The sequence below is a fragment of the Hyperolius riggenbachi genome, chromosome 4 (assembly GCF_040937935.1).
Source record: "Hyperolius riggenbachi isolate aHypRig1 chromosome 4, aHypRig1.pri, whole genome shotgun sequence".
Taxonomy (NCBI): domain Eukaryota; kingdom Metazoa; phylum Chordata; class Amphibia; order Anura; family Hyperoliidae; genus Hyperolius; species Hyperolius riggenbachi.
In genome coordinates, this window is record NC_090649.1 from 233,789,505 (window position 1) to 233,816,493 (window position 26,989).

Here is a 26,989-nt window from a genome sequence, read left to right on the forward strand (position 1 = left end):
GTGGAAAATGACACTTTGTGAAAAAAAACAATAAAAATCAATTTTCCGCTAACTTTTGACAAAAAATAAAATCTTCTATGAACTCGCCATACTCCTAACGGAATACCTTGGGGTGTCTTCTTTCTAAAATGGGGTCATTTGTGGGGTTCCTATACTGCCCTGGCATTTTAGGGGCCCTAAACCGTGAGGAGTAGTCTGGAAATCAAATTCCGCAAAATGACCTGTAAAAACCTAAAGGTACTCATTGGACTTTGGGCCCTTTAGCGCAGTTAGGATGCAAAAAAGTGCCACACATGTGGTATTGCCGTACTCGGGAGAAGTAGTACAATGTGTTTTGGGGTGTATTTTTACACATAGCCATGCTGGGTGGGAGAAATAACTCTGTAAATGGACAATTGTGTGTAAAAAAATCAAAAGATTGTCATTTACAGAGGTATTTCTCCCACCCAGCATGGGTATGTGTAAAAATACACCCCAAAACACATTGTACTACTTCTCCCGAGTACGGCGATACCACATGTGTGGCACTTTTTTGCACCCTAACTGCGCTAAGGGGCCTAGAGTCCAATGAGTACCTTTAGGCTTTACAGGGGTGCTCACAATTTAGCACCCCGCCCACTTGCCAGGACAGTTAACAAACCCCACAAATGACCCCATTTTGGAAAGAATACACAACAAGGTATTCCATGAGGGTAATGGTGAGGTCATTGAAAATTTTATTTTTTGTCACAAGTAAACGGAAAATGACACTTTGTTAAAAAAAAATAAAAAAAAAATTCTGCTAACTTGTGACAAAAACTAAAATCTTTTATGAACTCACTGTGCACCTCACATAATACTTTAGGGTGTCCTCTTTCCAAAATGGGGTCATTTGTGAAGTCTGTCCTGGCATTTTAGGGTCTCTGCAATCATTACATGTATGGCTAGTATTAGGAGTTTCTGCTATACTCCTTATATTGGGTATACGGGTAATGCACTCTGGGCTGAAAGGAAAAATGAACGGCAAACATACCTTGCTCCACATCAATGGCAGATCTTCCTCCACATCAATGGCAGTGATAACCTCAGGAGAGAGACACCACGTGCCACCCTGCACTCAGGGTGAGCCACCAACTTATGTGACTGGACCTCAGAACTTTAGTATACAGCATTATGCCTGTAGGATACAGCAATATGCCTGCCAATAGAGATGACTCTGTGTGGCATTAAAGCATCATCATAGGCCCAAATCACATATAAACCGGGGGTGTCCACACTCAAGGGAAATTCAAACATGCCGTCTTATATCGCCAACCCAGGACAGATCAGCAATATCAAGCATGGAAACCGATCCTTCTTCCGACTTTTATGCTTACCCGTTTGTTTTTCAAGCTTACCTCCCCTCTCCCTGCGACAATGTGCGAAAGACCACTGAGTGTGTGCCTACTCCTGTGTCTGGAGTTCCCTAGGTTCTAATAGTGTACCTGCTCGTGGTACCTCTCAAAACACTCCCCTACGCATAGGCCAGGGTGGTCAGGACATTTGGGACAATAAAAAACGGTGTCAGTCCTTCTTCTAGCACTGCTGCAGACACGACAACGTTTTCTTCGGATGCGTTGACCTGGGGTACTCGGAATCTGATAGGCGTAATGCCTTCCATGCAATCGGCTAGTTGCATCTGGGGGGGGGGGGGACCTTGACACCTCCTGGATACAGGATGTCCAGAATGATCTGTTCCTGAAATTGAAGGAAAGATCCAGTTCTCCCAGCCTTACTGTAGAGAACAAAGCTGTTGTATACTGCCAATTGAATCAGATAAAAAGACACTTTCTTATACCAGCGTCTTGTTTTCCGGGTAACTAAATAGGGCGCTAACCTCTGGTCATTGAAGTCCACCCCTCCCTTGTTGACATTATATTCGTGGACGACAAGGGGCTTTTCAATGACCGCAGTTGCCCGTTGAATTTGGACTGTCATGTCTGTGTGAATGGTGGACAGAAAGTAAACGTCCCTCTTGTCCCTCCATTTCACCGCGAGTAGGTCTTCAGTACGCAAGGCGGCCCTCTGCCCCCGTTCAAGTCTGGTGGTAACGAGCCGTTGGGGGAAGCTCTGGCGACTAGGCCGCGCAGTGCCACAGCATCGGATTCCTTCTAACTTTAAGTGCTGAAAGAGGGCCACACTTGTGTAATAATTGTCCACAAAAAGATGGTACCCCTTCCGGAACAAGGGTGACACCAAGTCCCACACAACCTTTCCACTGCTCCCCAGGTAGTCAGGGCATCCGACCGGCTCCAATTTTGAGTCTTTTCCCTCATAGACCCTAAAACGACATGTATAGCCTGTGGCCCTTTCACAGAGCTTATACAGTTTCACCCCATACCGGGCGCGCTTGCTTGGGAGGTACTGTTTGATGCCAAGGCGCCCGGTAAAGTGTAAGAGGGACTCGTCTACGCAGATGTTCTATTCAGGGATATAAGCATCTGCAAATGTTGATGACAGGTGGTCTATGAGGGGCCGAACTTTGTGGAGCCAGTCATAAGCAGGGTCTCCCCCTTCATGACAGGTTTTGTCGTCGTTGAAGTGCAGGAAGCGCAGGATGGACTAAAATCGTGTCCTGGACATGGCAGCAGGGTACAAGGGAACATGATTTACTGGGTTCGTAGACCAATACGACCGCAGTACATTCTGTTTCATTAGTCCCAAGTGAAGGATAAGGGCCAAAAAGATTTTAATGTCGAAAACTTGGACTGGTTTCCACCGGAAAGGCTGGGTATACATGCTCTCCGGGTGCTCGGTGATGAATTGTGTGGCTTTACGGTTGGTCTCAACCACAATTAAGTCCAAGAGAACCTGGGTGATGAACAGCTGCAAAAAGTCTAGGGCCGTTCCTAGATGAGCTGTCGCCACCTGGACTCCAGACTGGGCGGTGAAAGGGGGCACTACGGGTGCGGCGGAATCAGGGGATTGCCAATCTGGTTGTGCCAGCACCTCTGGGAGTCTATGGGTACTACGGGCCCGTCTTCTTCTTGGTGGCTGCGACGGGGGTACTACTGCACTTGCCACCGTACCAGTTTCAACTTCCATGCTGACGCTCACCACTTCGCCAGGGTCTACAGAAGTACTGGTACCAAGTCCAGGAGATGCTGCGCTGCTGGTGCCTGCCTCACCAAGAAAACTATCAACAGCGCTAGCACCACCCTGCTGCCCTTGAGGCGGATCCTGCGCCACCTGCGGTCTAACGACTTGGGGTCTGGTACGCCTGGCTCTAGCCGGGACCAAAGCCTCGTCATCACTTTCGGTCAGGGAACCACTGCTTTCTACAGGTTCAAATTCGGACCCGGAAGATTCGACGGATGATTCTTCCCAAAAGAACTCATCCGACTGGTCCATGTACCTGTATACCTCGTCATCGGAAAGCCCCCTTCTTGCCATTGTGGATTGCTAAATTTATGGGGTTTTCCTCCGAGACTACCCAGAAAAAAAGAGCACCTACCTAGCAAAAAGGGAGTATTTGAGAGGTATTGGGGTTGGTGGGAAGTGGGGTCTCAGAGGCAATCAAACAATCACGGGACAATCAAATACAATTACAGCACAATCGACTCCAATCACAGCACAAGCAAATCTGATGCACTCGGAAGGTGGTGGTTGGAAGTGGTGGGGGGGAGGGTGGGGTTGGGTGTGGTGGGGGGGAGGGTGGGGTTGGGTGTGGCGGGAAGTGGGGTCTCAGGCAATCAAACAATCACGGGGCAATCGAAGCCGATCACGGGACAATCAAATACAATTACAGCACAATCGAATCCAATCACAGCACAATCAAATCTGATGCACTCGGAAGGTGATGGGGGGAGGGTGGGGTTGGGTGTGGCAGGAAGTGGGGTCTCAGAGGCAATCAAACAATCACGGGACAATCGAAGCCGATCACGGGACAATCAAATACAATTACAGCACAATCGAATACAATCGCAGCACAAGCAAATCTGATGCACTCGGAAGGTGGTGGTTGGAGGTGGTGGGGGGGGGGAGGGTGGGGTTGGGTGTGGCAGGAAGTGGGGTGTCAGAGGCAATCAAACAATCACGGGGCAATCGAAGCCGATCACGGGACAATCAAATACAATTACAGCACAATCGAATACAATCACAGCACAAGCAAATCTGATGCACTCGGAAGGTGATGGGGGGAGGGTGGGGTTGGGTGTGGCGGGAAGTGGGGTCTCAGAGGCAATCAAACAATCATGGGACAATCCAAGCAGATCACGGGACAATCAAATACAATCGCAGCACAATCGAATACAATCGCAGCACAATCAAATACAAGCGCAGCACAATCGATACAATCAAAGCACAGTCAAATACAATGCACTTGGACGGTAATTAGGAGGGGGGGGGGCCTGAGGGCGATTTGAGGGGGTGGGGGGTTGATCAGGAGCCCGCACGGGGCAGACTGAGTCCTGATCTGATGAGAGGCAGACACAGGGGGTTACTGATCGCAGATCAGTTAGTGATTGCTGGGGAGGACAGATGTAAACAAAGAGCAGGGGATGTAATCAGGAGGGGGGTATGAGGGCAATCGAGGGCCTGGGCAGGTGATCGGTTACCCCCGCGGGGCAGTTAGGGTCTGCTCTGATGGGTGGGGGTGCTGAGGGGTGATGGACAGGTGATAGACAGGTGATCAGAGGGGGATCAGAGGGGGATCAGGGGGTAAGGTAGCTGTATACAGATGTATACAGTATACAGGGGGGTAGTCTGGGATGGGGTCTGGGGGTGATCTAAAGGTAGGGGGGGGATCAGGGGTGACTAGGAGGCAGTTAGGGACCTAAACTAAGGGGCAGCTTCGCTAGTTAGTGGCAGGTGGGGGGGGGGGGGGGGGGTTTGCAGGGGTGCAAGGGTGCTGGGCAGGGGTCTGCTGGGGTGATCAGGGGGGGTATGAGGCCTGGGGTGGGAGATCAGGGGGGCTGTGGGTAAAAAAAAGCAGTGTGGCTTGTAACTTACAAAGTGCTTCCTCCTCGCTGGTGGTCTCTGCAACAATGAGACCACGAGGCGAGGAGGAAGCACGTATAAGGCACTTTGTTTACCTAACAAAGTGCCTTATACATTCTGATTGGCCCCATGCACGGATTCCTCCGCTCGCTGGCGCTGCTAAGTGGCCGGCGAGCAGAGACAAAATGCCGGGCTTCCGACTCCCGGCGGAGGATCGCGTCACTGATGACGCGATCGCTCCGCCCATGCCCCTACAAGGACCGCCGCCTTTGGGCATGAGCTGGTCCTTGTGGGGTCCACTTCCCGGCCGCCTCTGTGCGTTAGGCGGTCGGGAAGTGGTTAAGCTCCCATATACGGTAGTAAAGTCATCCACTAATGGGTGCTGGTTGGTGATCCATAAGGACTCCAGCTAAATCCTCAAGCCAATAATACAAAAAAAGGCTGTTAGGCTATGCATACTAAGATGCATGAAAGAGCTTGAACACGTAAAAGAAAGTTCAGTGCACTTATCAAGTGTTGTAGGTCTGAGTTCCCAAACCCTGTTCTAAAGGCCCAGTAACAGTACATGTTTTGCAGGAAACCACAAACTTTCATAGGTGGGGAAATCAGGGTCTCTGCATAGCTGATTAACAAGCTCTGAAGATTTCTCCAAGACATGCACTGTTGTTGGGCCTTGAGGACAGAGTTGGGGAACATAGCTTTATGTAGTCAGCTGTGCAGCCCCACATGACCAGCACACAGACATTTTCTATTCCTCTTGGCTGCTCCACATTCTCAAGCAAATCATCATATGTCCAATCCCATTCTCATTTATGCCCTTGCAGGAGATCTAAGCTCTAAAAATGAAGTCACATACCAGGCTCTGCCCACCTACATGTGTTTCACATACAGGTTATGCATTACATCAAGGCATGTCCACTAGAGCAGTGTTTCTCAACATTTCATGGGTATGTACCCCTTTTGAAAGCCTGTGCTGGCCAAGTACCCCCTGATATGGTAAGAACTATCTCAAGTACCCCTTGATACAGATACACTAAATAGTAGTACTTGATAATTGTTTCTAAACCGTTTCCAAGCATTTGCTATTGTTTTTAATTAGCTGAAATACTAGTTTGGCTGTTGTTTAAATAGGATTTGTTATTTTCTGAAACCAAACATTTATTAAACTTAATTAAATACATCAAGCCCAAGTACCCCCTGGACCCATCAGAAGTACCCCCTGGGGGTACGCGTACCGCATGTTGAGAATCTAGGCACTAGAGTACCTGGTGATGCTTTTATTTTAAACTGGATACTTGACTAATTGCATTATTAATTTTTTTGTTAGGAAATATGGTTATATATGTTTATATCTCTCTTGCAGGTGAATATTTAATTTCCAACTTCTGTGTTAGGATACTCATATTAAAGGAATACTATCCATTCACATATTTTTTTCAATTGGCACAGGAATTGTTTGGGAAGTGCTGCTAAGTACTGGTGTATACATTTTAGTAGCAACTTCTTTGTTTACTGTTAGCAAAATTCTTTCAAACTTTACTGACGCCAAAACTGACGGCTGACTGAGCCATGAGGAGACAGGAAATTCCCCTCACACTTGATCAGTTAACTCTATGTGTTGCTCTGTGTGTGACAGAGAAGAGAGCTCCCAACAGCTGCAGCTCCTGTGTCCTGTGTTTCTGACTGACCTGTCTGAAGAGAGCAGAGGAAATGTAACTAATTCTCTTTTTGCTTTCAGAGTTTGATATGTTTGATATTTGCTTTCTGTAGTCTGATATGCAACTCTGACTGTGCATTGCAGCAGACACCCCTTCTGCAATTGATTTGTCCCAATATAGCTAAATCCCACCCTCAATAAATTACAGTTTTTGCCTCTGATATTTAACATGAAAAGTAGGAAAATGTTTACACAGCTACTTAGACATTATTTGCACACTGTCATTTTAGAATACTTGGGTATCGATAGTATTCCTTTAAGTGTACAAAGATATTTGCTTTAAAAAAAAGTATATATTACAAATTAAATCTGGAAAAGTAGGAGATTAATTTAATCAACAAATTTATGATTATCAATTTTTATTATTTATCAATTTTTGTCCACTGGAGAACAGAGGACCTTATAGGGCTTTTGTAGTGAAAGGTCTCAGTCACACTCAGGTGCTTTCAGCCCATATTTCATTCTTTGCTGATCGCTGGTGATCAGCAAAGTGCTGCAGCACAAGTAATCCTATGGGATTACTAACACTGTAGTAATTGCGGCGTGTTTGAGATTTCCGACCATTACAAACATGCTGCATGTAGTATTTTCCCATCAATTGCATTGCGATTCTCATTCACAGAATTGAGAAATGCAAAACGCAATTACTGAAAAATTGTGCAACACAGCAATGCAAAATCCCCGGCCATGTCTCATATAAAAAGTTCCCCTCTATGCAAGAAATAAATTGTTTTTATGAAGAGACAATTTTTGTCTGACTACCTGGTGGTAAGTCCGCCACTACCTCCTCTTTAAACTGGTTTTAAACTTTGATATCCTATCTGGATATTCAAAAACTACTTTTCAAATGCCTGCAATTAAAGAGACTACACAGTTCAACATCAACATTACATGTATCATGTTCTCAGAAAACTAAAAGCTTTTAATGATTTTACTGGTGTTTTTTGTGTAACTCACCCTCTGAACCCCGTGTGCTCCAACTTTTGTGGCGTAGCCTTGCCCTTTTGTAGACAAGTGAAATGAGAGCGCTCTCTGTATCAAAGATATAGACTGCCATAGGTGTGCCTCAGCTTGTCTCTTCAGGGTGACAGGTCTACATGCCAGAACCTGGTGCACATGGGGCTTGGAGGGTGAGTTACAAAAAAAAACACTAGTAAAGTCATTATAAGTTTTTGTGAGAACGAAATGTTGAATTTAGACTGTATAATCTCTTTAAGTTTTTTTTTTTCACTGGTACTTATTTGAATGAGAAATTGAAGATAGGGGATATGTGCTGACAGTACTTAGACAGCAACAAGCATGTGGTGTAAAATGGGTATAGTGTCATTGTTGTCATGCTACATTGTTTCAATACATAGTTCGGGTTTTCATTTCACATTTTCTGTCTGCATATCAACAGCAGTAATGAGTATATAACATTGTATTAAACAAGCGTAATAACATTTTTTACAGCTGTATTTAATTGGGTTTTAAATGGGAAAATGGGATGCACAGGATATGTGTGTTGGCCTAGACAGCACATGTGTTACCACTTGATTTTTACTGTTACTAATTTGCTTCCATCCATTTTTTTCTATACTTACAGGGTGAAAAAGGTGATATTGGTACAACAGGACACCCTGGGCTCAACGGTAAAGATGTGAGTACACTATCTGACTTTTGAATTTATTTTGATGCAGATATAAACACAAGAGATTAACTGTGGATACTGTACTGTATATTGACAAAATACATGTCTCTTAAGTAGCATTGTGCATCAGCTGCTTTATCTTTAACCACTTAAGGGGTACGGACTTAAGCCCCCCTAAAGACCAGGCCATTTTTCACAAATTGGGCCACTGCAGCTGTAAGGCCTCACTGCAGGGCCGCACAACTCATCACACAAGTGATTCCCCCCCCCCCCCCCCATTTTCTTCCCACCAACAGAACTTTCTGTTGGTGGGCTATGATCGCTCCCAGGATGTTTATTTTTTTTTACAAATTGTAATGAATAGCGGAGATACCGCCGCTCGGGCAAGCGGCAAGGCGGCTATCTCCGCGCACCAGCCGGCGGCCTCTGCCGCCGCCGCGCAGCAGCATGTCACTGGTTCGCCTGGTCCTTGTAGTGCACACAGATGGAGAGCTACGCGCGCGCGCCAGGCGACAGGACCTTTATGCTAGAAGAAGGGGAATCAGCTGATCATGCCGATCAGGTGATCCCAGCTAGGCTCCGGATTGGCTGAGTGGCTGGGACGGCGCTGCGGAGCGCTGTAGGCATATATAGGACTTGCCTGTTAGTTGCAAGTTGTCTGCCGTTGCGAATACTTACGTGTGAGCACTCAGACCTCAGTTAGATCTTACAGTGTGTTAGAATCAGCCGGAGCTGGGAATTCACACTTAGCCTGATTCCGTTGATAGCCTCTGTTGTATTGTTGGATTGTTTATGTAATAGACTAGTTCCCAGGTGTTGAGAACAAGGACCTCACATCTAAGACTAGGATATTGCTGTATTGCTACTGTCATCTACTAGACTAGTTCTCAGGTGTTGAGACCAAGGACCTCACACCTAAGACTAGGATATTGCTGTATTGCTACTGTCATCTACTAGACTAGTTCCCAGGTGTTGAGACCAAGGACCTCACACCTAAGACTAGGATTTTAAGATACTGTTACCCGTTATGATCTCTGTCTTTCCTGACCATTCTCCTGCTTACTGATTCGGTACCTTTGCCTATCTGTCTACCTGTTGCTGACTTAGCCTGTACCGGATACTGAATCAGTTTTCTGTCTCTGTACCTTGTCTGCCCATGTGTTGCCGACCTGGCCTGTCTGACCCTTCTGGCTGTCACTCACTCCTTGGGTGATCAGCCTTACTGTACTACTTGTGACACCTAACTCTCTAGTTGTCCATTGGCTGCAAGGGCCACCTGCTCCTCAAGTGGACCATCTTGCAGTTCATTCAGTGGTCTCTACCCCATAGGTCCACTGGCTGCAGTACAGTCTGATTCCCAGTCCATCAGGGAATCCCTGGCTGCAGTACAGTCTGATTCCTAAACCATCAGGGAATCCTTGGCTGCAGTACAGTCTGTATCTCCTCCTCTTAAGGAGGTCAGCTTCAACACAGTCAGTGGCCACCTGCCCCTCAGGTGTCCACTGGCTGCAGTGCAGTCCAATTCCCTGCTCTTCAGGGAATCCTTGGCTGCAGTAGTGTCTGTATCTCCCACTCCTCGGGAGATAACCTTTCTTTACTGTTGCACCAAACACTCTACCACACTAGGTGTCCTGTGTCAAGCTATACTAGTATTATTGGTGATTCTGCAGATCACTACATAATCAGGTATATCATCTGTATTATTGGTGATACTGCAGATCACCAATAATCAGAGTAATCTGTGTTGCTGACACCAATCGTTACACAAATATTTATGTTTATTTTTTAAATAAAATCTTGTATTTTTAAAAAAAATGTTGTCATCCCCTCTACCTCCCCTCTGCCAGCCAATCACTGTGATTGGCTGTCATAGGCTTCAGCCTATGACAGCGGACCACCCCTGAACCTGCCAGGGGGACAGCCGTGTCACACAGCTGTCCCCAGTACAGCGCTGCCTTAGATAGCAGCACTGTACGTAGTAAATAGATAGATTAGGAGCTCCATCATCCAAGCAGAGATGCGCACGCATTAGCACACGCAATCTCCTGCAAGTCCCCACCCAGGACTTTAACCCGATCAGCGATAGGTGATCCTGGGGCTGCCGCCGTGGCCACACCCATTGGTCAGCAACTAGTTAAAGGGAAACTTAAGTCACAATAAAAAAAGTCAATTTTACTTACCTGGGGCTTCTACCAGCCCCCTGCAGTTGCCCTACGCCCACGGCGGTATTCTAGGATCCTCCGATCCCCCACCATGGCTCAGTTTTGATTTCGGCAACTGAGCCTGTCACCGGCCAATGCACCTGAGTGGCCCTGGTCGTGCGCGTCCTCTTTCGTGCTCCCATCACCGGCAGCATTCTACGCAGGCACAGTAGAGATTTTCTCGTATTGTGTCTGCGCAGGATGCTCCAGGCGATGGGAGTGCAAACAAGGATGCAGTGCAGGCGTAGTGGCCAGCGACAGGCTCAGTCGGCGAAATCAAAACTAAGCCACGGCGGGGACCAGAGAATCCTAGAGTACCGGTACGGGCACAGGGCGACCACAGGGGGCTGGTAGTATCCCCAGGTAAATAAAACTGCTTTTTCACTGTGACTTAAATTTACCTTTAAGAAGCAGTCATTGGCTAGCCTGTTCTGATGTACTGGTGAAACTCAAAAAAAAAATATATTGCAAAAGTATTTCAGTAATTTAACTTAAAAGGTGAAACTAATTTATGAAATACCCTTGCAGGTGTTTTGAATTAATTAGTTGATTAGAGTATTTCACTTTTAGCCTAGAATATTGAACATTTTCCCAATATTGCAATGGTCTGAGATTGTGATTTTGGGGTTCTCATAAGCTGTAAGGCATAATTATCAACATTATAACAAATAAAGGCTTGGAATATCTCACATGTAATGAGTCCATTTAATGTATTACTTTTACCTTTTAAGTTGAATTACTGAAATAAATACATGGACTTTTGCAGGATATTCTAATTTTTCACCTGTACATGTCTCCCCTAAAAGCCAAATTAATAAACAAAAGGTGATAAATAATAATTGTATAAAAATATTGAATAATAAATAATAATTAATAAACTAAATGTGAGGTCACCAGGGAATTTCTTGCTGCAGTGTCTGGTCAGTAGGTTTTGTATGGTTGTGGGCCTGCCAGTTCTGAGTTTATTTGCAGCAGACTGTATCTGGGTTCTGTCCATTAGATCCCCAGGTAATTGAAGATGATGGGTAAACACGTAACATTTTGATGGTGGCATTTTCTACAATAGAATTTTGAAAAGCTGCGAGCAGTGGATCAATAGGAATTATGTGTGCCATAGTTGAATATATCACCAAATATTCCTATTGGTTAATTGCTTTACACAAATTCAAACTTCAGGGGAAATTCAAATATACCAGCTCTGAGATTCTGTCAGTTTTTGCCAAGGAAGTGATGAATACGGGTGGTGAGGTGAAAGGTCTTCACTCAAGAATGAACACTGCAGAAAAAGAAAGGAACAATACAAAATTAGGAAAAGATAATGCAGCTTTGAAAATAAACATGTACTGTAGAGCTGTATTTTATTAAACCATGTTTCAAAAGCAGATACAGAATGTGCCTATTACTTTTGTCGACGTGTGTGTGTCTTTTCAACCATTTGATTGTAAAAGACATGACTATTATTTTATATTTTTTTTACATGGTTCTTGATGGCTATCTTTTTCCCCCTTTCTAAGAGAGTGACCAGATTACATCTTAACTCATATTCAATTACCCTACCTCCTTTTTGGCACACTCTAAAGCATGGGGGTGCCAGGGACTAGGCTTCTTTAGGGGGATTACTCAATATTTTAGATTTTAAGTGTTTATAAGATTCACGGGTTTAACTCCTATTGCAACTGCATCAGGGTTGATTATTGTGTTTACATAGAGAATTACAATTTGCTGTTCTTTGTCTTAGTAAATAAGGCTCAGCGAGTCCTCTACTGCCTGCAAAATGAACAGTAGCTAACATAGTTGTTTTCTTCCCTGTGGCATGTTCACTAATGTTTTCTAGCGTGTTATTTTAGAAAAGTTCTATTTAAAATGCTTAATAGGACACTATTTTAGCTCTTTGTTGCTCATGGTGGTACATTTTCAAACTGATAATTTGAAATACACTCATCTTTTTGTTCTGTCAAAATTGTATTTTATAAATAAATAATTACCATATAATTCAGCCTCATTTACTTAACTGTTGGAGGGTAAAGAAGAGTACGGTAGTCTACCTGAGTGACTTAAATCTTTTTGACAGACGACTAGGCTAATTAATTTATAGGTGCTAGCATATAAAAAAAAAATGTGGAGTGGTATTTAACCACTTCAGCCAGCAGGTGTTTTCACCTTTAGGATGGAAGCAATTTTCCCATCAGCGCTCCTCCCATTCATTCGCCAATAATGTTATCACTACTCATTGCATGTAAATGATCTAGATCTTGTGTTTTGCCACAAATTGGGCTTTTTATGGGTGATACTTGTTTTCAATAAGTACTTTATTTTCTATGCATTTTATAGGCAGATACACAGACACACAAAAAAGAAAAAAATACAGTATCTCTCCAATTCCATCCTTTATAGTTTTAAAATAAGCAATGCTACTATATTGTTTTTTGTGTCCCATCAATTGTAAGCCCTTATGTACTAAAATAACTGTAAAATATCCTCTTGACAAACATATTAAAAAAAAGTCCCTTAGGCAACTTACTTTTTTTTCAATTTGTTTGCTTGGTAACTGGGCTGGGGAGGAAGCTTTGGAAGTGATTAAATTATATACATTTTTCTAATAAGAAAATATGTGGGGTACATTTTAACTTTTTGCCACTAGATGGTGCTAGAAACACTCCCTGGTTTACTAAGAAGTGTACCTTTTTTTTTTGATTCATGTTTATTCTTATGAATGGACATGGCCCCTGATCAGGGTCATGTCTATTCATTGCAGGCACTGCAATTGGTTCGGAGGAAGCCTTACTACCTTTCCACAACCGCCAATACAGGAATACCAATGCTCATAGCGACAGTCATGTGCACATGCGCACATGCACCACAGCTTAAACACTGGCTGGACAAAAATACAAAAATACTCATCCAGTTTGCCTGTAGCGTCGCCTATCTGGATGAGAATATTCATCCAGATAGGCTCAAGTAGTTAAAGTGCAGGACTCTATTGAAAATGACCCAGTACTTAGCATTAACAAGCAATTTTTTTAACATGTTATCTATTTCTTATCTACTTCTAAATATGTTATCCCTTTTTGTGGAGGGGTGAATAGCTGTTATCTCCACTAACCAACCCCTTTCAATCAGTGAAATAACAGGAATTTGGTTATGATGTGCTGAGTGCGGTCTGTAGCATATTGGGTTGCAGTGTGAAATGGTGCAGTGAAAGGTGTTTTGGGTGGTTTCAGAACTGGCCTGCTATTAAGCCTCAATCCCATTGTTTCTGATCCAGTTGTGCAGGAGAGGTGTGATCCAAGGATGGGATGGGATGGCCTCTATATGAGGAAAAAGATTGTAAGGGGTAGAACTGTGGACTGGTCACGTAATCCCTCAAGTTGAGGACCCCGTAGATTACGATGTAGAGCATTTCAGGAAGTGTTGGAAATATCTTTAGATTATTAAAGGGAGAGGAAAGTGAAATGTGAAATTGGGCTTTAATTTAGCTATGTTGGAGTTTATACATGTTATTTCAAATTTAAATTCAGTTGACTTTCTGATTGAGCAGATTTCCTTTCAGTATGTCACTGGTTGTCATCACTTGTCACCGTAAGATTTGCTTGGTTCTGTTTTTGTGCTTATTTCATAATAATATTGGGATGATGTTTATCAGCACTAATGATGATGTTTGTGGTCTGTTACGTCCTTAGAGCCAATTCTTGTGCAAAAGCATAAGCTCTGAGCTGTGTTCTGTTACCCCTACTGTAACATTATCGCAGTTTTATGAATGCCACAATGAAGTGTAACTGCTAACATTGATGGAATGTTATGTGTGGTATAATAGAAGACAGCACATACAGTGTAAGGAAATCATCTCAGCTGGTTGCAGCTGTTGTACTGCTGCTGCAACTAATAACACCAACAAGAGAAATGTAACATTTTATACAGCCCCTCGAATAATGAGGTGGATTTCAAGTGTTCATGGCAAATTAACAAAGACTTTGCTTTCACAATGCGGAAAAAAGGAAATTAAATACATGATGTCACATTTCAGAGAGAATTATTTCTAGATACTGTTATTCAACCACCATAGGGGGGATATGGGTGATTTACTGTTGTTCACAAAAAAAATAGATGCTTTATTTTTAGAGAAAAAAAAGTGTTTGAATATTTTTGGTTTTCCATAATGTGCATATTATAGCATTGCTATCTTACACCAAAAGCATTTACAGGCCACCACTAACTTATCATTGAGTATCTGAGTTAAAGCCCACAGACGATTGATACAACTGTACTATATAGTGCAGTTGGATGTTCAATCACACTGCGATTGGGAGACCAAAAGTTTCTTTGCATCACTAACTTATGTCCAAAGAATAAGTCATGGAAGGTGAACTTTGTGAATTTTTTATTAGACTGGCTGTTGAAAAAGGATAATTGAAACTTTGCCCATTAGAATGTTTTTGTTCTTCTAAAATTAATCTCTGAATTCTCTTCATTCTCTAACTCATGCTGTTTGAATGGAATGAGATCACAGATCACTTGACTAACCACTCCGGACATAACAGAATGATACTGAAGAACAAACATAGCTTTTCAAATAGAAGCAGACAATTTGGGCACATGCTGCTTTTGGACAATTCGGGTGCTGCTTTTGCGTATAATGTTAGTTAGCAGCATCCAGGCACCAAGAAAGAAATGTGGGCTTGCGAGAAGAATGAGTGGTTACAGCAAGCAGTTGTAGCTGCTATAGCAATGAATAGCAGGTACAGCACATTTTATATTGGGAAAGCTATAGCAATAATTAGGCTATAGCACATTTGGTGCTGAAAAAGCAAAGCAGCTTTTGCGGAATGTAAATGAAAAAAATACTAGCTATAGAAAAGTGATTACAGTTTTGTTTGCAAAAAATTATGCTTGGTGTGATTTGCCTTCTTAAAACAGAAGTACACTCTCAATAATTCAGCTTTAAGTGAACATTTGTGGTTACCCACAATGCACCACTACTAATTAAGCAAATTATCTCTTTAACCACTTGCCGACCGCCCACTGCACATTGGCGGCGGCAAAGTGGCAGCCCCAGGACCACGTAACGCACATTGGCGTTGGGTCCTGGGACTCTTCCGGCCGGGGATCGCGCGCATTGATGCGCGCGCATCCGCCGGCATTAGGCTCCCCCCACCCGCGACGACATCCCGCCGGCCATACGGATGCGCCGGCGGGATGTTAACCCCCGATCTGCCGCATACAAAGCGTATAATATGCTTTGTATTGTATACACAGCATATTATACAGGCTGCCTCCTGCCCTGGTGGTCCCAGTGTCCCAGGGACCACCAGGGCAGGCTGCAGCCACCCTAGTCTGCACCCAAACACACTGATCTGCCTCCCCCAGCCCCCTGATCGCCCACAGCACCCCTCAGACCCCCCCTCCTGCCCACCCCCCAGACCACTGTTTGCACCCAATCACCCCCCCTAATCACCCATTAATCACTCCCTGTCACTATCTGTCAACGCTATTTTTTTTAGTCCCTAAACTGCCCCCTGGGGACTCCTGATCATCCCCCCACCCTCAGATTCTCCCCAGACCCCCCCCCCTGTGTACTGTATGCATCTATCCCCCCTGATCACCTGTCTATCACCTGTCGATCACCCATCAATCACCCCTGTCACTGCCACCCATCAATCAGCCCCTAACCTGCCCCTTGCGGGCAATCTGATCACCCACCCACACCATTAGATCGCCTGCAGACCCAGAGTCAGATCACCTCCCAAGTGCACTGTTTACATCTGTTCTCTCCTCTAAACACCCACTAATTACCCATCAATCATCCCCTATCACCACCTGTCACTGTTACCCATCAGATTAGACCCTAATCTGCCCCTTGCGGGCACCCAATCACCCGCCCACACGCTCAGATTGCCCTCAGACCCCCTCTTATCAATTCGCCAGTGCATTATTTACATCTGTTCGTCCCTGTAATAACTCACTGATCACCTGTCAATCACCTATCAATCACCCATCAATCACGCCCTGTCACTGACACCCATCAATCAGCCCCTAACCTGCCCCTTGCGGGCAATCTGATCACCCACCCACACCATCAGATTGCCTGCAGACCCGCCGTCAGATCACCTCCAAAGTGCATTGTTTACATCTGTTCTCTCCTCTAAACACCCACTAATTACCCATCAATCACCCCCTGTCACCACCTGTCACTGCTACCCATCAGATTAGACCCCTATCTGCCCCTAGGGCACCCAATCACCCGCGAACGCCCTCAGACCCCAGCCCTGATCACCTCGCCAGTGCATTGCCACTCACACGTGGAGACACCCATCAATCACCTCCTGTCACCACCTGTCACCCCCTAGCACACCTACCCATCAAATCAGGCTCTAATTTGCCCCATGTGGGCTCCTGATCACTCGGCCAAACCCTCAGATCCCCCTCAGACCCCCTTCCGATCACCTCCCCAGTGCATTGATTGCATCTATTTTCCCCTCTAATCACCCCCTGAGACACCCATCAATCACCTTCTGTCACCCCCTAGCACTCCTATCCATCAGATCAGGCCCAATACAACCTGTCATGTAAGAGGCCACCCTGCTTATGACCGGTTCCACAAAATTCGCCCCCTCATAGACCACCTGCCATCAAAATTTGCAGATGCTTATACCACTGAACAGTCATTTTGAGACATTTGGTTTCCAGACTACTCACGGTTTTGGGCCCGTAAAATGCCAGGGCAGTATAGGAACTCCACAAGTGACCCCTTTTTAGAAAAAAGACACCCCAAGGTATTTTGTTAGGTGTATGAAGCATTCATAGAAGATTTTATTTTTTGTCAAAAGTTAGCGGAAATTGATTTTTATTGTTTTTTCACAAAGTGTCATTTTTTACTAACTTGTGACAAAAAATAAGATCTTCTATGAACTCACCATACATCTAACGGAATACCTTGGGGTGTCGTCTTTCTAAAATGGGGTCACTTGTGGCGTTCCTATACTGCCCTGGCATTTTAGGGGCCCTAAACCGTGAGGAGTAGTCTAGAAAACAAATGCCTCAAAATGACCTGTGAATAGGACGTTGGGCCCCTTAGCGCACCTAGGCTGCAAAAATGTTTCACATGTCATATCGCCGTACTCAGGAGAAGTAGTATAATGTGTTTTGGGGTGTATTTTTACACATACCCATGCTGGGTGGGAGAAAGCTATCTGTAAATGGACAATTGTGTGTAGAAAAAATCTAAAATTTGTCATTTACAGAGATATTTCTCCCACCCAGCATGGGTATATGTAAAAATACACCACAAAACACATTATACTACTTCTTCTGATCACGGCAGTACTACATGTGTGGCACTTCTTTGCAGCCTAACTGCGCTAAGGGGCCCAAAGTCCAATGAGTACCTTTAGGATTTGGATTTGGGTTCAAGACTACTCCTCACGGTTTCGGGCCCTTATAATGCCAGGGCAGTATAGGAACCCCACAAATGACCCCATTTTAGAAAGAAGACACCCCAAGGTATTCTGTTAGGTGTATGATGAGTTCATAGAAGATTTTATTTTTTGTCACAAGTTAGCGGAAATTGATTTGTATTGTTTGTTTTTTCCCAAAGTGTCAATTTCCGCTAACTTGTGACAAAAAAAAATTCTTCTATGAACTCACCATACTCCTAACAGAATACCTTGGGGTGTCTTATTTCTAAAATTGGGTCATTTGTGGGGTTCTTATACTGCCCTGGCATTTTAGGGGCCCTAAACCGTGAGGAGTAGTCTTGAAACCAAATGTCGCAAAATGACCTGTGAAATCCTAAAGGTACTCATTGGACTTTGGGCCCCTTAGCGCAGTTAGGGTGCAAAAAAGTGCCACACATGTGGTATCGCCGTACTCAGGAGAAGTAGTATAATGTGTTTTGGGGTGTATTTTTACACATACCCATGCTGAGTGGGAGAAAGATCTCTGTAAATGGACAATTGTGTGTAAAAAAAAAAATCAAAAAATTGTCATTTACAGAGATATTTCTCCCACCCAACATGGGTATGTGTAAAAATACACCCCAAAACACATTATACTACTTCTCCTGAGTACGGCAATACCACATGTGTGGCACTTTTTTGCAGCCTAACTGCGCTAAGGGGCCCTAAGTCCAATGAGCACCTTTAGGCTTTACAGGGGTGCTTACAATTTAGCACCCCCCAAAATGCCAGGACAGTAAACACACCCCACAAATGACCCCATTTTGGAAAGTAGACACTTCAAGGTATTCAGAGAGGAGCATAGTGAGTCCGTGGCAGATTTCATTTTTTTTTGTCGCAAGTTAGAAGAAATGGAAACTTTTTTTCCCTTTTTTTTGGTCACAACGTGTCATTTTCCGCTAACTTGTGACAAAAAATAAAATCTTCTATGAACTCACCATGCCTCTCAGTGAATACTTTGGGATGTCTTCTTTCCAAAATGGGGTCATTTGGGGGGTATTTATAACATCCTGGAATTTTAGCACCTCATGAAACATGACAGGTGGTCAGAAAAGTCAGAGATGCTTCAAAATGGGAAAATTCACTTTTAGCACCATAGTTTGTAAACGCTATAACTTTTACCCAAACCAATAAATATAGGCTGAATGGGTTTTTTTAATCAAAAACATGTTTGTCCACATTTTCCGTGCTGCATGTATACAGAAATTTTACTTTATTTGAAAAATGTCAGCACAGAAAGTAAAAAAAATCATTTTTTTTGATAAAATTCATGTCTTTTTTGATGAATATAATAAAAAGTAAAAATCGCAGCAGCAATCAAATAGCACCAAAAGAAAGCTGTATTAGTGACAAGAAAAGGAGGTAAAATTCATTTAGATGGTAGGTTGTAGCAATAAACCATTAAAGCTGCAGTGGTCTGAATGGAAAAAAAGGCTCTGGTCCTTAAAGAAAACCTGAACTGAACATTAAAAGTCAAAATAAACATACACAAGTCATACTTGCCTCCCGTGTAGTCTACTCTTCAATCTATTTTTCCTCTCCTGCATCCTGGTTGTCCACTGTGATCAATGGAAATCTCCGTCCTCCATTTTGAAAATGGCTATTACCCCATAACAGCTTCCTGGTCAGCACACTGTTAAACTGTAACATCGCCCACTTGAGCCATAGGGAAACATGGACACATCAGTTTTCCTCTCAGCTGTAACTGACAGCAATTGATATATAACTGACAGCAACTGATATATTTCAGTTCTGACAAAATGTTGTCAGAACTGGAAGGGATCATTGTCAGAAGAAAATGGTGAGCTTCTGAGAGGAACTGATGGCGTGGTAACTATGTAATGTTCATTTGAAGTTACCTCATGTGTTTATTTTAAATAATCTTACTCAGTACAGGTTCTCTTTAAGGGGTTTTATGACTGCAGTCCTTAAGTGGTTAAGCCCCTGTAGCCAGGCTAGCGTCCAGATCTGCTGGTGTATAGCAAGCCTATAGCTTTAAATTTTACAAAGCTACATCAACCCCACATGTAGACATGTTTCAGACTTTTGTTCCTCATCAGTACATAGCAGGGATTGATATGGCTGTATGGGATAGGGCTTGGACCAGTACAACAGAGTAACCAAGCAGCTCAGGGTGACCCAAACCACTAGGAATATATAGGGCAGGCTTTCTCAACCAGGGTTCCCTAGAACCCCAGGGTTCCTTGAGTACTCTGCTGGGGTTCCTTAGCATTTTCCCCCATCGTGGGGTAAGTATAGTAAAGCACATTATAATAGGTGGTACTGTAACAAGAAGCACTAAATTGGGGGCTCAGGAGACAGTATAGTGAGTGGCAATGTAATAGGGGGTAGTGAAATAAACAGCCACACATACTTTTAAAGACCATACCTCCTGCAAAATAAATGCAGGGGTTCCTCGAGATCAAAAAATTGTTTGCAGGGTTCCTTGAGACCCAAAAATTATTTGCAGGGTTCCTCCAGGGTAGAAAGGTTGAGAAAGGCTGGTATAGGGGGCTAAAAGAGACCAAATATACCTCATGCTAAAAAGCAATGCTTGGTGTGATTTGCCTTCTTAAAACAGAAGGAAACTTGCTGTGTAAAATTTAAAGCTATAGGTGTGTTATACACCAGCGGATCTGGATGCTAGCCTGGCTTACAGGGACACAAAGAGATAATTTGCATATTCAGTAGTGGTGCATTGTGGGTAACCACAAATGTTCACTTAAAGCTGAATTATTGCACGTACCTTCTGTTTTAAGAAGGCAAATCACACCAAGCATTGCTTTTTAGTAGGAGGGCTTTTCGGTCTCTTTTAGCCCCCTATACATTCCTAATGGTTTGGGTCACCACAAGCTGCTTGGTAACTCTGTTTGCAAAAAATGATATACCTGCTAAACTTTTCCACGTGTTATCATGTTTTGTTTCGTTACTTTAATTCCTATAATAGCTATTTGGAACCAAAAATCACAAAACATTGTAAGAATAAGATAAAGGGCATTTAGGTTAATTATGAACAATTTATGTGAAATACATTTTTGAATCCTTTCCCTGAATTGGTACTATACAAAAATCACAGGGTATAAACAAGAAACAGAAGGAACAGCAGTAAGACTTTAAAAAGGTATTAAAAATAAGGTTTAATAATAAATCATTGTTTATTAAAGATGTAATAATAAATCCATGTTTTTTATAAGAGATGAGAAATTAACACATTTTATGTTTGAATATGTTTAACAATGTCTCACCTTACTATTAAAAACATAGTTAAAAGTGAAATCTGGAGGGGGGCGGAGCTGGCCATGGTCTGTGAGTACGCAGCCTTTATGAGCTCCGAGCAAAGCACACAAATTAGGTGGTTATGGAGAAGCAGACCAGCCCACAAACCTCTACGGAGACTGCTGCTTCGAAGGCACCAAGGAAGATGAGTAAGACTAGCCAAGTTTCGCCTCCTAATACACCATCAGTCTCGAAATTCTTCTCCGGCCAGGTGACGAGACAAGCAGACAAGATGGTGGACCAGGCCTCTCAGCCAGGAGCAGCCGACAAAGCTCACTCACAGGACAACTTGAATAAATCTCTTGAAGATATATGGGCCTTCCTCAAGGACTTACCTACGAGACAAGATATCTCCCAACAAACAGACATTATTCTCTCAACCACGCGCTCCGAGATATCCGCGCTCTGAAAGGACATTACAGGCCTATCCACCCGTGTGACGCATACAGAGACGGACATTGAAAAACTCCAGCAAGAGTTAAGTCTCCTCAAAGAAGCCTCGTCTAAACAAGCCTCGCTCACCACCATGCTTAGAGTGCAGCTGGAGGACCAACAGAATCGTAACAGACGCAACACTAGGCTTCACAGCCTACCTGAAGCCACGCGTACTGAAGACTTGGCAGACACTGTTAGAGCCATATTTGAAATAATTCTTAGACGTACACCTTCACCTTCGATTCGGCTGGACAGGGTACACAGAGCGCTACGAGCAATCCCAAGGAATAACGCTCCTCCACGAGATGTGATCTGCCGTGTCCATCACTTCGACATCAAAGAAGCCATCATGGCGGCCACAAAGAGGAATGGCGCGGTAGACTTTGATGGAGCCTCAGTCACCTTGTATCAGGATTTAGCTCCAACCACCCTCGCAAAACGCCGAGCTTTAAAACCACTATTGCAGGTACTCCACAAGACGGGCGCCGTTTATCACTGGGGTTTCCCCTTTCATCTACACACTAAGATGGGTTCAAAGTCGGCCATTCTACGCTCCCCATCTGACCTCTCCGAATTTTGCACAACCTTGGGCATTAACTCGGTCTCCTTGCTGGACTGGGACCCTGATCTAATTTTTCTTAAGGGACCCCAACGCCCTCGGCGAGAATCCCAGGAAGATCTCGTGAGTATGTTCTTCTCTTATACCTCACACAATAACTTTTGCTTTCAAGAACTTTTACACATGACAATATGTTAACTGGAACACTGGTTCATATGAGGCTCTTTTTGGCCTCTTATACACTTCAAAACTTTTTATTTTTTGTTCTTTTTCTGGAGGATATCCTCTATACGCTCTTCTTATGATACTGTATACTGACTCCCGAAGAGATGGATGAAACTATTTTCTTTTAGTCTATATTATAATGGGAACTTTTGCTATCAACGTCACTATAAGTCTTATTTACCCATTCCATATGATGGACTTTAGAAATCCTACCCTCCTACCTATTTTTTAGCCATATATACGAGCATTACAATATTATTAGATCTATGTGAATTTCTTATCCTTCATTCGTCATATGATGTGTAGAGGCTGATATCTTAGTTTATTTGCCAAAAGCTCTATAGCTTATGTTGTTGTTTATATTACCGTATTTTTCGGCGTATAAGACACACCTTTTCTCCCCCAAAAATATTGTGAAAAAGTCCCTGCGTCTTATACGGCAAAGGCAGGGAATCCCCGACTTACGAACGCCCGCCGATACGAACCGCGACCCGCCATCATTGGGGATTCCCTGCCTGTGTGTCCCACTGTGACCATTTAATCCCCCTGCCACCACCTCTTGCCTCTACCCCGCCTGTGTCGCCGGGTCCCCCCACCGTGTGAGCAGCGGCAGCAACTTACCTCCTCCATCTTGCCTGCAGCGATTGAAGACATCCGGCTTCTGTGGGCGGCTTTCTCTAGTGCCGGCTTGTAATGACGCATCATCAATGACACGTCAGTAGAAGCCGGCACTAGAGGAAGCTGCCCACAGAAGCCGGATGTCTTCAATCGCCGCGGGCAAGATGGATGAGGTAAGTTGCTTCTGGCTCTCCGCTGCTCACATGGGGGGTGGACCTGACAACACAGGAGGGGGTAGAGGCAAGCGGTGGCGGGAGGATTAGATGGCCAGAGCGGGATACAGATGGGGGTGACAGCAGGACACTGGGGGCAGACAACGGAACACAGATGGGGTGACAGCAGGACACTGGGTGCACACAACTGGACACAGATGGGGTGACAGCAGACACATGGGGGTGGAAGCAGCACACTGGGGGCAGACAGCAGGACACTTGGGGGCAGACAGCAGGACACTGGGGCAGACAGCAGCAGGACACTGGGGCAGACAGCAGGACACTGGGGCAGACAGCAGGACACTTGGGGGCAGACAGCAGGACACTTGGGACAGACAGCAGGACACTGGGGGCCGACAGCAGGACACTTGGGGCAGACAGCAGGAAACATGGGGGCAGACAGCAGGACACTTGGGGCAGACAGCAGGACACTTGGGGTGCAGACACTTGGGGCAGACAGCAGGAAACTTGGGGGCAGACAGCAGGACACTGGGGGCAGACAGCAGGACACTTGGGGGCAGACAGCAGGACACTGGGGGCAGACAGCAGGACACTGGGGGCAGACAGCAGGACACTGGGGGCAGACAGCAGGACACTTGGGGGCAGACAGCAGGACACTTGGGGGTGACAGGAGGACACTTGGGGATGACAGGAGGACACTTGGAGATGACAGGAGGACATATGGGGGAGACATGGGGACATAGGAGGACACATTGGGACACAGGAGGACACCATTTGGGGTAGGTCATGTACAAGATGCTCCTGAAATATGGACACACCAGGTTAAGTTTTTTTTTTATCCTTGGTTTTTGGCCTCTAAACCTAGGTGCATCTTATATTCTGGAGCGTCTTATACGGCGAAAAATACAGTAATATGCCTCCGGTTACTGGACCGTTCAAATGTCATGTCATTACCTAAACTAACATTGCTTTTGTATGCCTGACGCCTGAGTTTGGAGCTGTATGAGATATTTTGTCTCTATGAGGGGATTATCCCTGAAAAGATATTGGCCTCAATTCACTAAGCTTATCTCCTGTCTTTAATAACGTTTCTAGAGTGGTCACCATAGTGATGAGGCATGTCGTATTCAGGAAACCTTTTACTTCAGGCAAACCTAAAGTTAACTCTTCTGTCTTTAAGTTAACTCTTCAATCCTTAAAATAACTCCACAGTTAAAGACAGGCTGTTTATTAACTGTGTGTGAAAATAACTACAGAGGAGGTAAATTAACTACAGAGGAGGTAAATTAAGGATTGAAGAGATAAGATAACTCTCTCACTGTGTGGAGGTAAGTTTTCTCTTGCCTTATTATTTCCAGCATGATCTTAGTTAATTGAGGTCAATATCCAATATCTCCAGCCACTATGTTTATCCACATAACGCTAGGAGGCTCCACCTCGGGTGCCATGCCATTCTGTCTCCCAACTATCGTGGCCCCCGTGGCCAATGGAAAAACTTTAATACTTATTTTATTTTACATATGCCTGTCTGTATATGCAATTGGGTTGAGGAATCGATCTCGACCTTACTCCTCTCTTAAAAACATTTTCTTTCTTTTCTCTATCCTATTTTTCTTACTCTCTTATCCCTCTTTCCTGATAACTTCGGCCATCCCTTTACGACCCATCTTTATGCTTATCTTTTATTTTTGGGTTCCTTAAAATTCAATCAGTGAACATCCGGGGACTTAACACCCCTGAGAAACATGGAGCTCTCCTACGTGAACTACACAAACAGAAAGTGCATATTGCATTCTTGCAGGAGACACACTTTAGAGCAGATAACCACCCAAAACTCACTGATAATCATTTTAACATGACATTTTTCAGCTGCTCCTCTGAATCTAAATCTAAAGGAGTAGGTATCCTTCTCTCTAAAAGTTTCCAACTTAATCTCCTTCAAGAATGCAAGGTCTCAGCTGGCCACTTTCTTTTTATAAAAGGTGAATATCAGTCTCGTAAACTCACATTGGGTACATTTTATGCCTCCAATGGAGGACAACCCTCTTTCCTGGAGAGGGCCCTTAAAACCCTAGATGGATTTGCTGAGGGTAGCATTATCCTCAGAGGTGATCTGAACATGGTACTGGACCCCTCTCTTGGCAACTCCTTGGGAAAGAGCTCCCTCTCCAGTAAAGCTATTAAAGCTGCCAAATCCTCTTTAGCTTCTAGACAACTATTGGATATTTGGAGAATTCAGAATCCTTCCTCCAGGGACTACACTTATTTCTCAAACTTATACGGTAACTACACACGCATTGATTACCTTTTTCTGTCTCAAACCCTATTATCTGAATCCCTAAAAACTGACATTAATCCAATGGCTCTCTCAGACCACTCTCCGGTCACCCTTGAGATTGGTCTACGACCAAAAAATTGTACTCCAAAACCATGGAAATTTAATGTCTCTCTTTTACAGTCTCCTGAACATAAACAAACCATCCAAGCAGCAAATTTTTGATTACTTTGGGTTAAATGACATTGGTGACATTAACCCATTCTCCCTATGGGAAGCCCACAAGTGTGTTCTGGGAGGAGGGGTCATACAAATTTCTAGTATCCTGAATAAATTGAGAAATGGAGCTATTGAGGAATGCTTGCAAACAATCCGCCAACTGGATGGAATCTAAGCACAAATCCTCTCTTTCACAGGCAGATCTAACTACCCTGCTAGGCACTAGAGAAAAATGAAGACAATTGCTATTTCAGAGAGAAACATTTATAGCATTGAAATGCAAACAACATTTCTATGAATATAGCAATAAATGCAGCAGGATGTTGGCAAAGTCTCTGAAGGAACAATATGCTTCCACACATATCTCTAAGATACAGGATAAACGAGGTATCATGAAACTCAGGGCTGAATCTATAACACGAGTCTTTTGAGACTACTATTCCACGCTATATAATCCATACCTAAAAGATAAGAAAGATATAGAACCCACTAAGACTTCACTCATAACTAAGTACCTAAAGGATTCAGGCCTTACTCCTCTTGCAGAAACAATCATTGAAGATCTAGAAGTCCCAATATCGGAAATAGAACTCAGACAGGCTTTGAAGGAGTCGCAGACAGGCAAGGCTCCGGGCCCGGATGGGTTCCCTTTGGAGTACTACAAGGCTTTTAGTGATAATCTTTGTCCATACCTTTTTAAAGCCCTAAACTCTCTTACCTCCACAGAACCAGCCCCAACACAACTGCCACGTGACATGCTCTCTGCCCATATCGCAGTCATTCCAAAATCGGGGAAGGACGCCACCTTGTGCTCTAATTATCGCCCTATTTCCTTACTAAATGTTGACCTAAAACTTTTTGCCAAAGTTATAGCCAACCGTTTAGCTCCTTTGATGGGTGATGTGTTACATCTGGATCAAGCTGGCTTCATCCCCACTAGGTAAGCTCGAGACAACGCCATTCGCTCCATAGATCTGCTTGACTGGGCTACCAGATCCAATACTCCAACTCTCTTCCTATCAACAGACGCAGAGAAAGCGTTTGATAGGGTTGATTGTGAATTTATGTAATGTACACTAAAACATCTAGGGCTTGGTCCACACATGTTAACCTGGATACTGTCTTTATACTCCGAGCCTACTGCAAGGGTACAAGTACATGGGGTTGTCTCTGAGCCCTTTGATATCTCTAATGGTACTCATCAGGGCTGCCCCTTGTCACCATTATTTTTGCCCTCACTCTTGAACCCTTTCT

The 26,989-nt window shown here is 44.1% G+C and overlaps 1 protein-coding gene across 6 annotated transcripts in view; it reads left to right on the plus strand.

Moving 5' to 3' along the window:
- COL19A1 (collagen type XIX alpha 1 chain) overlaps window positions 1-26,989 on the plus strand; it is a 1,086,226-nt gene that overhangs the window by 398,398 nt on the left and 660,839 nt on the right. For all 6 annotated transcript variants that reach the window (XM_068281448.1, XM_068281450.1, XM_068281452.1 and 3 more), the window contains exon 13: window positions 8,259-8,312. In XM_068281448.1, the coding sequence (XP_068137549.1) occupies window positions 8,259-8,312 (54 nt within the window). The remainder of the gene's footprint in view (window positions 1-8,258; window positions 8,313-26,989) is intronic.